Source organism: Oryctolagus cuniculus, chromosome 16 (assembly GCF_051225735.1).
Source record: "Oryctolagus cuniculus isolate XC-2025 breed Fujian yellow rabbit chromosome 16, ASM5122573v1, whole genome shotgun sequence".
Taxonomy (NCBI): domain Eukaryota; kingdom Metazoa; phylum Chordata; class Mammalia; order Lagomorpha; family Leporidae; genus Oryctolagus; species Oryctolagus cuniculus.
This window is the reverse complement of record NC_142882.1, coordinates 59,427,827-59,446,676: the sequence shown is the minus strand read 5'-3', so window position 1 is coordinate 59,446,676 and position 18,850 is coordinate 59,427,827. Positions and strand designations below refer to the sequence as shown.

At 41.0% G+C, this 18,850-nt stretch overlaps 1 protein-coding gene across 12 annotated transcripts in view; it reads left to right on the top strand.

Moving 5' to 3' along the window:
* The window catches only part of PDE1C (phosphodiesterase 1C), a 653,560-nt gene that overhangs the window by 562,683 nt on the left and 72,027 nt on the right, over positions 1 to 18,850 (top strand). For all 12 annotated transcript variants that reach the window (XM_089315477.1, XM_002713741.6, XM_017344418.4 and 9 more), the window contains 3 exons: positions 834 to 962; positions 9,217 to 9,318; positions 9,876 to 9,996. In XM_089315477.1, coding sequence (XP_089171603.1) covers positions 834 to 962; positions 9,217 to 9,318; positions 9,876 to 9,996 — 352 coding nt within the window. The remainder of the gene's footprint in view (positions 1 to 833; positions 963 to 9,216; positions 9,319 to 9,875; positions 9,997 to 18,850) is intronic.

Below are 18,850 nucleotides of genomic sequence, written 5' to 3'. Positions count from 1 at the left end.
ATAGAATGGTCTTTGGGAAAATGACAATTTTTATACAGTCTTTATATTCTGTTTAAGAGATCCAATCATTTATTTGCAAGGCAAAGTGACTGAGAAAGATCTTCTACCTGCTGGCCCTCCAAATGCCTGCAGAAGCTGGGGCTATGCCAGGCCAAATCCAGGAACCAAGAACTCTATGTGGGTGGCAGGGACCCAAGTATTTGGGCCATCAGCCACTGCATCCCAGGATGCATTAGTAGGAAGCTAGATCAGAAGCAGAGCAGCTGGGACTCCCACTGGTGTTCTGATTCGGTAGATGTCTTAGCCTACTGTACCGCAATGTTCAGTTCGATCTTTCTGACTTACTCTCAATTTTGTCTGTATTTTTACATTGAAAAGTTTTATTATCAAGTTATTACTAGAGGCTGCTTGTAGACAGTACCCACCAGGTGAGATGTTCAGAGAATTACAACTAGAATAAAACAATATATTCACTGAATAAAATGAAAAATTAATGCCATTGCAGAATGCATAAAGTTTGATGTAATCTACATTTAAAAAATCTGTTTTGTCACTAGTATAGGTCATCGAGTTCTGGATATAAGCCAGTTTTCAGAGAGATCTCAGGTTCAATGTCACGTATTTCATGCCCATATGTTAACAGTACAATGGCCCCCATACATCTGATAATTTATAGTGTTCATTAAGCTTTTGGTTAATAAGAATGGCCTAAGGTGAAGATAATTTCTCAGCATGGGAAAAAATGATGAAAAGTGACTCCCAGCCTGTGAGAATGATCCCAGAAATCTCATCTGTTTCATTTCTTCCATGCTTTTGCTTGGCTTTGTGCTCAGGTCTGACCCCGCCATCCTCTACAATGACAGATCGGTGCTGGAGAACCACCACTTGAGTGCAGCCTACCGCCTCCTGCAAGAGGACGAGGAGATGAATATTCTGATCAACCTCTCCAAAGACGACTGGAGGTACAGATGGGGAGGTTTGGAGGCTAGGAAGAACTGAGGACAGGTGAAGTTTCCTGCTGCAGGAGAAATTTCATCCTGCTTGGAATTCTGTTTCTGTCTCCCTCCATCCCTCCACACTTCCTCCCTGAGTGTGCAATCTCCCGTGCCCTCTTTGTGGGTGCCTCACCTTTTCTCGATTTTTCTTGGTATAAATATCCAGATGTTTGTAATACGGGTTGTAAAATATTAAGATTAGGTTCCAACTATATTTTTACTTTTCCATCTTCACAGATCATTTCCAGTAATGAGTTGAGTAATGGATCCAGTTTAGGTCAAGAAATTCACTATCATGCTACGAATCCTCAAGGAAGTTTGAGAGAGAGGCAGTGACCCTCTGAGGGCGTTAGAAACACGTGGTGTTTGCTATCTTGAGTAACTTGTGGTGCTTTTAGCTGACCTTCCTAAACCTGAGTTTTATCATTTAATATTTTCTTCCAATATTGATTTGGAATTCAAGGATATTTTGAAGTCTTCTAAAGAAATTCTTTTGATGCTTAAAAAAAGTAATCTTGAGTACTTACTTCTGTTCCCTAAGTACCACTGTGTATCTTTAGCTACAGGCAGTCCGGGGTTTGAATGGAAATACATTTACTGATTGTGTGACACTGGAGGAGTCACTCAGCCTCCTATAACTTTTTCAGATTCCATCCCTGGAAAATAGATGGCAATTACTCTGCAGTATGGTTAAGATGATAATAAGTAATTGATTACAAATACTTAGCACATTTTGGGGGCGTATGCAGTAAGCTTGTTCATTCCTCCAATGCCTGTCACAGCAGGGCCCACACTTGGGAGCTGGGAACACAATCCTGGGCTCCCAGCTGGGTGGCAGGAGCTCCGTTTCTTCAGCTAGCATTGCTGACTCCCAAGGTTTACAGCAGCAGAAAGCTGGGGTCGGAAGCCGGAGCCAGGTATCAACCCCAGCCACTCCGTTGTGGGATGTGAGTGTCTTACCCGATGTTCTAGCTGCTAGGCCATTCACCTGCCCCAGTTTACCTGCTAGTTTTGTTAGAAATTTAGCTCTATTATTTGTGTTTTCATTCTGTTACATTCCTAAGCTTCACTTACTCTCTCAGTCTACAACTGGGATAGCAAGCCTGGCATGGACAGTATCTAACCCCACAATCACCAGGTGTAAACCAGAACCTATTGGAACACCCTGGCACACAGCAATGCAACCAGTTTTGTTATCGCCAACTCTGTGTTCCTAATTATGGGTATTCATGAAGTCCCAGTTTTGAGTGGTTTGAATATTGCCTGTGATCAAGGCAAGTTATTATACAGTTCAGCACATAGGTGCATTTAGTAAAAAGAAAAAAAATTATCAAATACCACTTGAAAATTCAGCTTAATGAAATCTGCTTGTGTTTTGGCCTTATATATTTCAGTACTTCACTAGCATTTATATATTCAGCACAATCTTCATTATCTCCAAGAATGAAATATAAATCTCAGTAAAGTCATGATTCAGTGGAAATTTTTATAGCCCATTGCACCATGTTTTGTTTCTACTTACATTTTGGAATTCTATACTTTAAAGCAAAAATTATAGGAAATGACTTTTTAATTATGTAAATTTAGTGCTGTACTATATTTACCTAATATTTTTAAATACCCTTAATTTTTAGATATACTGCCTTAAGGCATAAATATTGTTAACTAGTAAGTTACTATTTAACAGTATCTGTAAACCATGTTATGTTAGTATCCTGTGTCTCTGCAAGGAGGCGGTTTTAATAGGTGATCTGTCCTATTTGGATTTTTAAGTGCATTAGACTTTAGTAACTTTATAAATAAATATTACCAGATATTTATTTCATTCAACTTGAAATAACATGAAATTCTACTTTGGCAGACCAGAAGAGCTGCTAACAAACCAGTCTCCTTACAAATGGCAGTTATAAATTATAGGCAAAATATTTTAAAAAATGATTTGAGGGTGAATAACATCAGTAGATGTGGCAGGGATGTCAGAGTCTGTGGAGTGACAGGATAGGGTAGGTTAGAGGGTTGAAGGCAATACCAGAGCTCCAGCTAGAACCCTAGGTGGAGGCCTGGGATAACAAGGGCTTTCGGGGCTGGTGTTGTATAGTGGGTAAAGCTGCCTCCTGTAATGCCAGCATCCCGTATAGGTGCCAGTTTGTGGTTTCCTGGCTGCTCCACTTCCGACCCAGCTCCCTGCTCATGGCCTGGGAAAAGCAGTGGAAGATGGCCCATGTGGCCCTGCGACCTACGTGGGAGACCTGGATGAAGCACCCGACTCCTGGGGGTGAACTAGCAAATGAAAGATGTCTCTCTCTGTCTCTAACTCTTTCAAATAAGATAAATCTTTCATAGGCTCCCAAAACATTTCAGTTTTTTTTGAAACAATTTCATATGGCAACTGGAATCTTGGGGAAGAGGGGAGAGAGAGAGAGAGAGAGAGAGAGAGAGAAAATGGTGAAACAGAGGGAAATATTTAAAGAAATAAGACTGAAATTTCTTAAATATGGTCATACATATGTAAGTTTATAGATTTAATCTCAGCAAACCTAAAACTGGATAAACTCAAATATGAAATTATAGACTAACAGCAAACTATTATAAAATAAAAATTTTAGAATATCACAAAAATGAAATATTTAATATTAAATGCAACTCCTATTCACTAAAAATTATCTAACCTTGGTTATTAAAGAGGACCTGAATAAATTTAGAGTTGTATTCTTGTCATGTAGACATTATTTTAAGTATATCTTCCAAACTATATCTATAGATTGAACACAATTCCAATAAAAATGTCAGAATGTTAATAGTCCAAGGTTTTTCTACAATGTATACAGAAAGGCAGACAAATTATTTGATAAGAACCAGGTTTTGTGGACTGACACTACTCAATATCAAAACATATTATGAAGTTACAGTAATCCAGACAGTGTTTCACTGATGAAAGAACAGATAACCGAGGAGCAGAATTCAGAGTTTGGAAATTGACTCATCCATTGAGCTACAACAGAGTTGCCAAGGCAGTTCAGTGGGGAAAGGAAAATCTCTTCAATAAGTGTTGTTGGAACTGGGTATCCATATGGAAAATTTTTTTTTGCCTTCACCTTATGCTATACTTAAAAATGAACTCAAACTTGATCACAGACCTAAAGGTCAAAGGTAAATGGCAAGACTCCCAGAAGAAAGTATATTAAAGTCCTGGGCAGTGGATGGAAGGTTCTTGGGACTCAAAAATCTTGGGATATTAAAGTTACAAATAGAAGTTTACTGGGGCCGCTGCCGTGGCTCACTTGGCTAATCCTCCGCCTGAGGCGCCAGCATCCCATATGCGCGCCAGGTTCTAATCCTGGTTGCTCCTCTTCCATTCCAGCTCTCTGCTGTGGCCCAGGAGGGCAGTGGAGGATGGCCCAAGTGCTTGGGTGCCTGCACCCGCATGGGAGACCAAGAGGAAGCACCTGGCTCCTGACTTTGGATTGGCATAGCTCTGGCCGTAGTGGCCATTTGGGGAGTGAACCAACGGAAGGAAGATCTTTCTCTCTTTCTCTCTCTCACTGTCTGTAATTCTACCTGTCAAATAAATAAAATCTTAAAAATAGAAGTTTACGAATTAAAATCTTAGAATCCTTTGCCCTTTGGAAGACACTGGAAAAAAGCATGCCAAGATATTGGAGAAATTATTCACAACACATCTTACATCTACTTTTATATATTCTTTATACAAATCTTTCGAAAACTTCATAGAAATTAGAATTAAGGGATCAGCCTTGTGGCACAGGTTAAGCCACTACTTGTGATGCCAGTGTCCCATATGGGTGCTGGTTGGAGTCCTGGCTGCTCCACTTCAGATCCAGTGCCCTTCTAATGCACCCAGGACAGCAGTGAAAGATGCCCCAAGTATTTGCATACCTGCCACCCATGTGCGAGATCCAGAAGAAGTTCCTGGCTCTTGCCTTCAGCCATTGCGGCCATTTTTGGAGTGAACCAGCAGATGGAAAGTCTGTAACTACCTTTTATAATAAACTTTAAAAATAGAAGGTAGAATTATTTTGGTTCAAAAAAGTTTCTCAAATCCATGCATGGTTTTTTCCATAATATGCACTTTCCATGGGCTTTTGAAGACCCATTATACATTTTTACAACTTAGTAATAAAATGACAAAGTAATTTATAAAAGGGGGAATTTGAAACAATAGTTTCCCCTAAAAAATGTTGCACAAATAAAAGTGCATGAAAAGATACATGCCATGATTAATCAAAGAAATGCAAAATTAAAACAATGATGAGATACTGCTACCTATTAGAATGGCTGAAATTGAGGATTTACAATAGTTGGTACAGAAAAGCCAAGTTTCACACATTGCTGGTCAAAATATAAAGTGACACAATCACTTTGAAAAATGTTTGACAATCTCTTTTGAAGTTAAATGTAACTTATAAGTCAGCCATTATACTTCTAAGTATCTGCCCCAGAGATGAATACATGTATTCACAAAAAGACTTGTACATGAATAAAGACTTAGGACAGCTTTCTGTACGATAGCCCCACACTAGAATCTTAGAACACAAATGTCTATCAGCTGGTAGTGGTTAACAAGTTATGGTCTACCCATACGTTGGGGTATCACTCAGCAATAGAGCAAATGTGCTGTCGACAAGCCACCACATGGGTGAGTGGCAAGTCATCATGGCAAGTAAAGATGTCAAACAAAGGTTACACGCTGTATTTTGTTGTACACACACCTACATGGGAACGTGTATGTATATATCTGGTGTCTGTTACATGTAGTATGTGAGTATATGTATATTGTTATATTCCTATATCCTCAAATATACAAAGTTTGAAAATGTCAGCTATTTTAGGGAGAAATTAAACTGGGGGCTTGGCTTGAGGGTGACAGGAAGTATTTGGTCTTAGGATTGCATGATAATTTCGAAAGTTTATTCAACTAATAGTTCACTGAATTGTGTATTTTATATGGAAACAGAACATTCTAAGTAAACTAGACCTCAATAAACTTGATTTAAAAAAATGGGATTTCAGAGGAAAAGAAGGTGGGGCAAGTATGGTACAGCACATTGGATTTTAGGGTACAGAAACTATCTTATATGTTACTGCATAGTGGATAAATGACATCATGTGCTTGTCAAAAACCATCGAACCGCACCCCATGACAAGTTAACCCTAATACAAACTGTGGCCTGTAGTTACTGTATCAGTATTGGCTCACCGGTTGTAACAAAGCCACTATACTCATGCAAATTGTTAATAAGGAAAATTGCAATGGAGACAAGGAATATGGGAATTCTGTGCTCTGCTTTATTTCTCTCTAAACCCAAAACTGCCCTAAAACTAAAGTCTTATCTTTTTAAAAGGTGGAATATCTATACTCAAAAGTTGTAATGTCAATTATCAGTCTACCTACTAGAATTATTTTCATGTGATTATGTCTCCAAACTTTTGAATTCAGTTGAGATGTGTGTACTTTTACACTTTTCAGTTTCATTGGGGTTTTTCCCTATGAATCCATTTCCCAAATGATGTGTGTAGTGTATCCCATGGATTTTTTTTTTTTTTAAAGATTTGTAAGTCAGAATTAAGGGGGGAGGGAGAAGATAGAGACAGACATGTCTTCCACTCACTGGTTCACTTCCCAGATGGCCACAACAGCCAGGACTGGGCCCAGCCAAAGCCTGGAGCTTCCTCCAGGTCTCCCACAGGGGTGGCAGGGCCCAAACACATGGGACATATATCGCTGCTTTTCCTAAGCCAGGGAGCTGGATTGGGAGCAGAGCAGTCAGGACTCAAACCACTGCCCATCTGGGATGTTGGTGTTGTAGGCGGAGGCTTAACCCACTGTGGCACATAATAACCAAGTTCCTTATTCCTGAAGTTTCATGTATTTCTTATTCAAGCCCACTTAAAACAGTCAAGGTAGACTAGAAGTGTTAGAAATAATTAACTGATTTTAGATATGAAAAAAAAAGCTCAATATCATTAGCCATTAAGGAAATACAAATGTGAACCACAATGAGCTATCACCTCACTGCACACAGGAAGGTTGTTTTCCACAAGAGAGAGCAACAGTTGCTGGTGATGATGTGGAGAAAGGGAAACTCATACACTGTTGGGAGGAATGTAAATTACTGAGGGAAATGGTGTGGGGAGTTTGCATTTCTTTTTTTTATAATTTTAGAAGAATTATTTATTTGAAAGGCAGAGTTACAGAGAGAGGTAGAACAAGGGAGAGAGGTCTTCCATTCTGCTGGTTCACTCCCCAATGACCCCAACTCAGCCAGAGCTGAGCTGATCTGAAGCCAGGAGCTTCCTCCTGGTCTCCCACGTGGGTGCAAGCACTTGGGCCATCTTCTACTGCTTTCCTAGGCCATAGGAAAGGAGCAGCTGGGGCTTGAACCAGTACCCATGTGGGATTCTGGCACTGCAGGCTGGGGCTTTAATGCACTGCGCCACAGTGCCAGCCTCAGTTTGCATTTCTTAAAAAAAAAAAAAAAGTTACAGAGAGGCAGAGGCAGAGAGAGACTGATCTTCCATCTACTGGTTCATTTCCCAATTGGCTCCAACAGCCGGGTCCGGATCTGAAGCGAGGAGCTGCCTCCAGGTCTCCCAAGCAGATGCAGGGGCCTAAGGACTTGGACTATCATCCACTGCTTTCCCAGTAGAAAAAAAGCTAGATAGCAGAGAGCTGGATGGAAAATGGAATAACTGGAACTTGAACCAGCACCCATATGGATGCTGGCACTGCAGGCAGCAGCTTTTACCTAGTACAGCCCAGCGCTGGCCCTGGAGATTTCTTTAAATTAGAAATTATCTGCGGCTGGCGCCGCGGCTCACTTGGCTAATCCTCTGCCTTGCGGCGCGAGCACACCGGGTTCTAGTCCCGGTCGGGGTGCCGGATTCTGTCCCGGTTGCCCCTCTTCCAGGCCAGCTCTCTGCTGTGGCCAGGGAGTGCAGTGGAGGATGGCCAAAGTGCTTGGGCCCTGCACCCCATGGGAGACCAGGAGAAGCATCGGATCAGTGTGGTGCGCCGGCCGCAGCGCGCCGGCCACAGCAGCCATTGGAGGGTGAACCAACGGCAGAGGAAGACCTTTCTCTCTGTCTCTCTCTCTCTCTCTCACTGCCCACTCTGCCTGTCAAAAAAGAAAGAAAGGAAAGAAAGGAAAGAAAGAAATATATCTGCCATATGATCCAGCAATTCCAGTACTAGGTATATACCCCAAAGACATGAACTCATTGTATCAAAGAGATACCTGCTCCACTATGTTTATAGCAGCATTGTTTGCAATAGTCAGATATGGAATCAACCATGATGTTCATCATCCAGTAAATTTAAAAATGTATATACATACACAGATTATTCAGATGTAAAAAAAACAAAGTATCACTTGCAGCAAAATGGTTAGAATTGAGTGAAATAAGTCAGACACAGAAAGATAAATACAACATGTCCTACTTTATATGTGAGAGCTGTTAAAAAAAAAAAAAACAAAACCTCAAGAAATAGCGGGCTGGCGCCGCTGCTCACTAGGCTAATCCTCTGCCTTGCGGCGCCGGCACACCGGGTTCTAGTCCCATTAGGGGCGCCGGATTCTGTCCCGGTTGTCCCTCTTCCAGGCCAGCTCTCTGCTGTGGCCAGGGAGTGCAGTGGAGGATGGCCAAAGTGCTTGGGCCCTGCACCCCATGGGAGACCAGGAAAAGCACCTGGCTCCTGCCATCGGATCAGCGCGGTGCGCCGGCCGCAGCGCGCCGGCCACAGCGGCCATTGGAGGGTGAACCAACGGCAAAGGAAGACCTTTCTCTCTGTCTCTCTCACTGTCCACTCTGCCTGTCCAAAAACAAAAAAAAAAAAAAAGAAAAAGAAATAGCCTTGTATCAGTTTAGCTCCAAGAACAGTGTTTTATTCAACTGTTTTAGATCTTTGTCAAACTCATAGGAGTTATATATTACTGTAGTTTTACTGATTTGTGACTGTTTTACAGTTTAGTCTGAGTGAAATTGGTTTTCATTTTTAATAGCCCTTGCCTATTTTCCTGCTATACTATCTTTTTACATTTTGTTGAACTTTTTATTGACTTTAATGCAGATAAAATGTTATCTCAAAAATAAAATTAAAAAATCAGCTGAGCTTGATCAGAAATTGCAAGAGTCTCTACTCATTTTTACTTTGCATTTTTTTTTTGCTTCAATCCTTTTTCTTCATGGGTGTCCCTGAAAGAGAGTTTCGGACCTTGGTCATCGAGATGGTGATGGCCACCGATATGTCTTGTCATTTCCAACAAATCAAAGCCATGAAGACTGCCCTGCAGCAGCCAGAAGCGTAAGTGGGCCTGGGACATGTGTTTTCAAAGATGTTGGGACCGGAACTTGTTCATGCTCTTGCCCTTGTTAAAGCATGTCTCCTTCAGTGTAACTTTGTTGAGTGGTCGCCACAGAATAGTGATGTTTGCAGAACACAGCGTGGAACTTGTCTGTCAGTATTCCATGTGTTTTCATGGGTACTGAAATAAATAGTAGTGCTCATTAGTTTGTCCCAATTAGAATTTGAAATATTTCCTTGTGGAAAACTATGTTTTCAAAGATGCACTGAATGCCAAGGCAGCAGATAAGAGTCAGTGGCACTTGGATTTGTGCTTTTGTTTTTTTGACCGGTATCATCATTCTGTAAGGGAGTTTGAGTCACAAGTATCCAGTTCAGTCAACATGGAGACCAAGCTGATGGAATTCCAGTTATAGGATGAAATGGTACTTTTCCTTCTGTCTAGCTGAAGTGCAGTTTGATTTGGAATGGAAGGGATTAAAAAGAAAAAAGACTTTAAAACTCTTATCGAGGCTCTGAGGAGTGTGCTCCTCATGTTTGGATGCTTTGGGTTACAGGATTGAAAAACCAAAGGCCTTATCCCTGATGCTGCACACGGCGGATATCAGCCATCCCGCGAAAGCCTGGGACCTGCACCATCGCTGGACAATGTCCCTTCTGGAGGAGTTCTTCAGACAGGTACTGTCTTGCTGTGTCGTCCTCACGGGCTGCCTTAGTTGTGCATTCCAGTTTGCCTGGAGAGGGAGGGCGCCACAGCTTTCTGTGCCTCCTGATCATGTAAGGTTTAATCTTAGATTGTGATACTCAGGCCATTATGGTATTTTTATCCTGTGCATTTCTGTTTGGAAATAAAGTGTTTCCTCGTGGCAGTCTCTTGTAAAATGTTTCAGGAGCCTTTTTTTTTTTTCCTAATGGGTTAACAAGATGGTGGTTACCTTGGCATCACCTTCAGACTGTGGGATTTGAGTGTTAGCCTTTAATCCTGGTCTGTTATAATTGGTTGGGGTGTTTCATTAAAGTGTGCAAGCCCATGAGATCAAATTCTAATGTGGCATTTGGTGTCAGGAAGTCACTAGACTATCCAAATTAAACTTCAGTGCATCATAGGATCCAGAATCATGGTGTCTACAAGGATAGGCAGGATCTTTAACAAATATATGTTGCTTTACAAATAAAAATTAAGTAGAACAATAGAAAGGGACATATGGGCATAGCAACAGCATGGCAATCTGAAATCTCAGCACACACGATCACCTCTAGAAGAGCTGCTGTTCAGACAGGTTCAAGACGTGAGGGCCTGGGATTGAAGGCGTTATCTATGAGATCTAAATTATAGTTCACTCAAGTTAATACCCTTAATCCTTGTTCATTAAAGAAGGGGGTTTGATAGCATCGATTCAGAGACTGCCAGCATTCCATAACACACTACTTCTTAACTCCAGTCTCAACTTCATCCCCCTAAGTTGACAACAAACAGGCTTCTCCATTGGCTAGGTAGATTTTTACAAGAGATCTACTCTCATGAGGATTTGTGCTCCTAGGACTCTGGTGTGAGCAGAATCAAAGACACCTGTGTTTGCTTTATTCTTTGGCAGCTGTGCATACTGGCCATGAAGTGGGGCTGGAGTTAAAAGTGTATCAAACACAGGCCATAAGACCTTAATAGGTGTTTCTGTTATACCATGTTTGTGACCTGGACCAATCAGATCACCACTCTAATTCCCCACGGGCGTTTCTGATTTGTTTCCTGGAGAGAGAGTGATTTATGGTAAGATTGGACCATTCCAACAGTAAATGCCCTGTGATTGTCTCACCCAGTCCCTGGATACCCATCAACACCTGCACCCCTGTTAAATGCCTATAACATCAAGTGCTCTGCTCAGCACGTGGTCATCTACCAGTTGGAAAGTCATCTATTGGCCTTTCAGAGTACAGTTGGCTCTGAAAATCTGGGTTCTGCACCCTCAGATTCATCCAACCTTGAATCAGGAAAATTGCACCTGTACTGAACACGTTTGGCCTGCTCATTATTTCTTAAACATATGATAGTATTTATATAGCACTAGGTATTCTAAGCAATCTAGAAATGACAAAGTATCTGGGTGGATGGGCGTAGGCTCTATGCAGATAGCACACCATTTTATAGGAGAGACTTGAACACCTGCAGGTTCTATCAGCAAGGGGTCCAGTCCCCTGTGGACACTGAGAGAGGACTGCCTTTCTCCAAGGGAACCCAGTACACTCTGGTGGGGGCTGGGGGACCCATGACTGTAGAGGTGTGGTCCTGTTCTATCTACAAAACTGACTGCAAATTCACCTTTCACTGAGGGCTTGTTTGGGGCCATTTTCCCAAAATCTGTTTTCCTAATACTAGTTAGAAGACTTTACCCAAATAGCCGTTCTCCTCATCAGATGTTTCCTTTGATAGCTGTGAGTGGATGTTATTACAAAGTACTAAGATTGTTTAGTCTGTGGCCAAAGGATAGTTCATGGCCAGCTCATGTAAGCTTATGGTATTGAAATGATCCTTTGTTTTTAATTACGATAGAATATGGATTGCTTAAATATGTGAATTTTCCTCATAAAGGAAACCTTGTTTGCATACACATATGCTTAAATTGAATGAAAATGTGCTAGAGGCACTGTGAAAATAACCATATTGAATTTTTCGCCTATTGGGAACAGAATGTTAGCTCACTGGACTGGAACTATTTTTTTAGTAATTATAATTCCGTAAGTTATTTTTATTGGCTCAATATTTTAACCCAGATGCCATAAGCCATAGTAAGTAACCCATATAGAAGAAATATTGCCTTGGATATTCATTGTAGATTTTAATTTGGACAGTTCAAATGGGAAGTCTGGTTGAGACTATAGAGACTTTTAAGAAGTGACATTTGAAAAGTTGGGTGATATTTCAAAATAAGGGCATAACATCCCCAGTGCCAATGAACCAGACCTTCCATGCCTACCTAATACTAAGTTATATCCTCAGTTTTATGACCATATTTTACAAAATTCAAGTCACTACCCCAGGGTAATTCTCAATAAAATACTGACATTAAAGTATAAATTTCCATCCTTGGTTATAAAAAGCCTAGAGGTTCATTTCCTTTGTATTGTTGTGTATTTTTGTATTTTGCAAACATTTTTCCAATTATTTTTAAATTCCTCTGCCGATGGTTATTTCTCCATTTTTATTTCTTTATATACTATGGATTGACAAAAAGATCATGGAAAATGCATGTAAGCTGAATTCAGAGGCTGGTGCTATGGCATAGCAGATAAAAGCCGCCACTTGCAGTGCTGGCATCCCATATGGGTGCCAGCTTCCTGCTAACATGCCTGGGAAAGCAGAAGATGGACCAAGGCCTTGGGCCCCTGCATCTACATGGGAGACCTAGATTAAACTCCTGGCTTCAGCCTGGCCCAGCTCTGGTCATTATGGCCCTTTGAGAACTGAACCAGCACATGGAAGATCTTTCTCTGCCTCTCCTTGTCTGTAACTGTTTTTCAAGTAAATATTTTTTTTAAAAAACTGAATTCTGGTTTTTCACAACAGTCTTAATTCCACAAACTTTCTAGAGTCTCTCACATATTGTATTCTTTTCTCCCTTTTAAGTTTTGCACTTGTATTTAGTTTTGTTTTATACTGTCTTAATTGGTTTTCAGTTTTATTTTTATTTCTTCTGCTGGAGTTTATTTTGTTCTTTTCTCAACTCTAACTTGGATGGTTAATTCACTAACTTCAGATTTAACTCCTGTTGACATTGTATTTGCATCACCTTTTAATATTCCAGAGACACTGGTTTGGGTTTATTTAATTTAAATACTGTGTGCTGAGTTGTCTCAATGTCTATGAGATTGATTCCAGGACTCCCTTCAGATACCAGAATCTGAATATGCTCCAGCCCCTCATATAAAATGGTATATTTGCAAATACACTGTACAGCTTACCATGTACTGTAAGTCATCTCTAGATTTCTTAAAACCTCTTAGTTATTATACTATATATATATATAGTATACTATATATCCTTGTCCCTTAACAATGCTATAATATATATAGTATACTATATATAGTATATATATATAGTATACTATATATATATAATATATATATATATATATATATATATAGTATACTATATATATTATAGCATTGTTTAGGGACAAGGATAAGGTCTGTGCATATTCAGTATAGATGCAGGTTTTAAGAAAGTATTTTTGTTGTATGATTGGTTGAATCTATAAATGCAGACCAGCTATATGGAAAACCAACTGAAATTGAGATTTATTAATGAGCTAGTCTAAGGTTCTTTTTCTTTATTATTTGAAATTGGCAGTATTAGCATTGTGAAATGAGGACATTTGCCTTAGGTACAATCATTTTGTACCATGCTTTGTTTTTGTGTATTTCTTTTGGAGTAGTTCACTATGTCATTTTTGTCATCTGCTTTCCTATTTTGCTATCTTCTGATGATCTGGAAATTTTATATTTTTAGTTTTTCTAATGGTTAACTTGAGAATTAAATAGAGGATTTAAAGTTTTCATCTACTTAATTTTATTGAGAGGCAGAGAGGCAAAGGCAGATAAATAGATCTCTCCTCCAGTGGTACTCCCCAAATGCATGCAGCAGCTGGGGCTGGAACTTGCTGAAGCCAGGAACTCCAAGTCTCCTACATAGGTAGAAGGGACCCAGGTGCTTGAACCTTCATCTGCTTTCCCCCAGCATGTGTGTCAGCAGGAAGCTGAAGCCAGAGTGGAGCCCAGACTCAAACCAGCACTTGGATGTGGGATGCAGGCCTCCTGAGTGGCACCTTAGCTGCTGCTCCAAACACCAGTTCCGATTTCTTTATGCAAGAACTATCAATTAACTTCCTGCCATAAGAATTAGTGAACTTCTGCTTCTCCCAACATTCTTCCCAACACCCGATTTTAAGGTGGCTTTATGAACTCGTTTAGTTTTGTATTGGTTTGAATATTAAATTCTATTTAAATATCATTAAATGTTACTGTATTACTCTACTACTGTAAATATTAAAGTGGCATGTTTATACCCCATCTATAAAAAGATAAGGAACCCAGTGTTTATTCAATGCCTCCTCACCCTTTCCTCCTCTCCATTCCCAACTTAACTCCTTGTTACTGTGTTGGTTGTATCGTTTCTATATTGTCCCAAGTTTTCAAATGAGCATTCTGTTTCACGAACCGTGGGCTGTTTACAGGAGCGCTCCCAAAGCTTCTTTCTCAAAGTAGAAAAGAAACGTGTCTGGCAAAGGCACACCTTGCCAGCCCTCGTCTTGGCCCTACTCAGTGCTGGCTCTGTGGTCCAAGTTGACCACCCCTGCTTGGGTCTGGACAAAGTTGTTCCTCCAGTGGCTTCTTCTAGAAGCACGAATGGGATCCCCATTTTGTAAGCTTGTCAGCTTTTCTACTGCTGGTATACCATGGGTCAAGGTTGACTGAGAATGGCATTTGTGTAACCGACTTTGTTTCCTGCCTTTTTCATTCCCGATTCCTTGTCCCTTCCTGGGTCTTCCTCAAGGACAGGTGGGCCTTTGTGCTGCTCCCAGTGTGTGCTTCCCTGAAGCTAATGCGGAGCTTCTCTTCCCGTGTGCTGCTGGCTCATTCCCCTGAGCCCTGGCTCTTGATCACTGCAGGAACTTCTTGGTCACAGCGATATGTTTGGTCTTGGTGTTACCAGTTCTCTTATGGGGGACACTTATATAACTTTTCACCTGTTCCTTTAGTCTGAGTGCCTTTTCTATAAGGGTTTTATTTTTACTGCGGCTGTTACTGCTGATACTCCCCTGTGCCCCCACCATTTCTCCCTTTCCTAATCTTCTTCCCTCTCCATTTCCTCACATATTTCCTCTTTCCATCTCCTTCTCCCTTCTTTCTTCATTATTATTTACCATCTTCAAGTGAATTGCATTCTCTTTGGAAGAACTATTTGCAGAAGACTTGTACCAGGAAGAAGCCAGACCATTAGCAGGCCAAGTTCCCTTGGAATATCCCTGGTTTATTATAGGGCTCCTATGAAGTGGTATGTGTCTGTCCCTTCACTTTTTCCAAGGCAACAGTAGGTAGCACTGGCCATGACCCTCAGTCTCTGTCCTTCACCCAGCCTCTTGGCATCTGGCCTCACCTATGATACCCACAGCAGTTGACAACCCTTACCTCAAGTAGTTTTGATTTGAGATTAGATTTTTTTCTAATATTTGTGGATGCATTTCTCAGTCTCCACATTTTTGAGAGGTTCTTAAATGAAGAGCAACAGAGAGCAAGAGGAATAGTGGTGTGAGTGCAGGAAAGAGGGGCACAGAGAGATCACTTATCTGCTAGTTCACTCCCCAGATGGCTGGAGTAGCCAGATCTGGACCAGGGCAAGACCAGGAGTCTGGATCTCAGTCCAGGTCTCCCACATGGGAGCCAGGCCCAGATCTTCCAGGTACATTTGCAGGAAGCTGGAGGTGGAACTGAGCAGCCAGGACTTGGACCAGCATTCAACATGGGATGCAGACGTCCCAAGCAGTGACCTAACCCACTGTGCCATGACACCTACCCATCTCCATAGTTTTGAGGTAATAATTTATAAGGTCTCAAATTTTACTGTTCTATCTTAAATCCAAAAATCACTTTTCTAATATGTGTGCCTTCCTCCCCTGGGAAAGGGGAATGTACGTTGCTGCATTTGGTTCAGTTTGGTGCTTTTCTTGCATCTCTCAAAATTTTCTTTACTTCATCTGAAGAAGTTCACTTGAGGTGAAGGTAAAGTATTCCATATTACGCATTTCAAATGCTTCAGACTATCGCTTCTCGGCCTTTTGGCTAAGATCAAGTGCTTGAGACTAGAAGTGTTTCAAGTTTCAGCATTTTTCAGATTTTGGAATATTTCTGCGTATGCCTAATGAGAAGTATTGGGGTGGGACCCATATCTAAACATGCATTTCATTTATATTTCATAAATACCTTACAAACATAGCCCAAGTGGCATTATATTTTTAGTACACCTGCATTTTTACTGCTACCTGTCTGATGAAGCCATATGGATAGCTTTCTCACTTATGACGTGCCTGTTCTCAGAAAGTTTGATTTTGGAACACTTCAGATTATAGATTTTTGGACTAGGGATGTTCTACCTCTATGACCTTGAGTTCTTGGATTGAGATGCCATCTTTTGTAAACTTAAGTGCAAGTAAGACTTTCAAAAATTTTTGATATGACAAATGCCTTGTTTCTTTTGATTAGTTTGCTGCTTCCATCAAGCGGCTCTAACAAATCCTCAAACATGTGACAGTGCTCATAAATGGAAGCTTGTCACTTAACTCATGTGAAGTTTAGGACAAGTGTTTATTGGTGTGCAATTCTACGATAGTGATTTTAGACCCATGGTCTATCATCCAAGATGCTGGTCTACAGCAAACTAGCAAAAGGCAGAAGAGCTTGGAGCTATAGGCACGGAGGATTTTATACATTAGAACTGTGGTGGAAATACATTCCTTCCCTTGTTTTGTTGTTTAGCACTACTTAACTAGCAGAGATTCTAGGCAATGTAGTCCAACTGTGTGGACAGGAAACGAAGATGGCCTTTGACAAAAACTAATTGCTCTTTAGCTGTCTGTCATATCTGAGTGGCCAAAGGAACTTGGGTGTTTCTGAATTAGTCTTTCCATTCACTCAGTGCATATTATCTTCCTTTATGCCTATCAGCTACCTGGCTTTATCAGCTGGGGTTATCTTAACCCATACCACTGGGGGTTTTCTGATCAGTGCTGAAAGAAAATAAAATGAGCTAGTTAAGCAGAATCCTTAGTGACAACTGAAACTTTTACCCTTTTTTAAAAAGGACAACCTCTTTAGTAAAGAGGAAAGTATGTGTATCATCTTCCAACAGCCTGGAGTTACAGTCAGACCACGTCATTAGTCAAGAAGGGTTTACCAAGGGAAGCCTATTTCTCACATTACTTATGGAACGATTTTTTTCCTCAATTTTTCATTTGACAGATAGAGTTAGTGAGAGAGAGAGAGATAGAAAGGTCTTCCTTCTGTTGGTTCACCCCCAAAATGGCTGCTACAGCCAGAGCTACGCCGATCCGAAGCCAGGAGCTTCCTCCTGGTCTCCCATGTGGGTGCAGGGCCCAAGGATTTGGGCCATCCTCCACTGCCTTCCTGGGCCACAGCAGAGAGCTGGAGTGGAAGAGGAGCAACCAGGACAGAACCGGCACCCATATGGGATGCTGGTGGAGGATTAACCAAGTGAACCATGGCACAGGCCTCTTTTCTCAATTCTTAAGTGTATCTGTCCTCCAACAGAAATTCAATTACTAATATTTCAAAGTACTTTTTTATATAAATCTTTCATTTAATAAATATAAATTTCTTAAGTACAACTTTTGGATTATAGAGGTTCTTCCCCGTGTACCCACCCTCACACCCCTAAACCGTCCCACCTCCTACTCCATCTCCCATCCCATTCTTCATTAAAATTCATTTTCAATTATCTTAGTATAGAGTTGATCTTTTGTATATAAAGATTTTTGAAAAGTTTGCACCTACACAGACAAAGTATAAAGTACTGTTTGAAGACTAGTTTTACCATTAATTCTCAGTACAACACATTAAGGACAGAGGTCCTACATGGGGATTAAGTGCACAGTGACTCCTGTTTGATTTAGCAATTGACACTCTTATTTATGATGTCAGTGATCACCTGAGGCTCTTGTCATGAGCTGCCAAGGTTATGGAAGCCTCTTGAGTCCACAAACTCCAACCTTATTTAGACAGGGCCATAAGCAAAGTGGAAGTTCTTGCCTCCCTTCAGAGAAAGGTACCTCCTTCTTTGATGGCCCCTTCTTTCCACCAGGATCTCACTCAGAAATCTTTCATTTAGGTCACTTTTTGCCATAGTGTCTTGGCTTTCCATGCCTGAAATGCTCTCATGGGATTTTTAGCCAGATCAGGGCTGATTCTGAGGCCAGAGTGCTATTTAGGGCATCTGCCATTCTATGAGTGTGCTGTATAGCCTGCTTCCCATGTTTAATCATTCTCTTCTTTTTAATTCTATCAGTTATTATTTGCAGACACTTGTCTTATTTATGTGATTCCTTTGACAATCCTATCTTTATGATCAATTATGAACTTAAACTGATTGCTTAACTAGTAAGATGGCATTGGTACCTGCCAACTTAATGGGATTTGGAGTTCCATGGCAAGTTTTTAGCTTTACCCTTAGGGGTAAGTCTGAGGGAATGTATGCTGAACTGTACATCTCCCTCTCTATTACACTCATTTTTTAAAAGATTTATTTGAAAGTCAGGCAGAGAGAGAGAGGAGAGAGAGAGAGAGGTCTTCCATCCAATGGTTCACTCCCCAGTTGGCCACAATGGCCGGAGCTGCACCAATCCAAAGCCAGGAGCTTCTTCTGGGTCTCCCATGTGCGTGTGGGGGCCCAAGGACTTGGGCCATCCTCTACTGCTTTCCCAGGCCATAGCAGAGAGCTGGATGGGAAGAGGAGCAGCCAGGACTA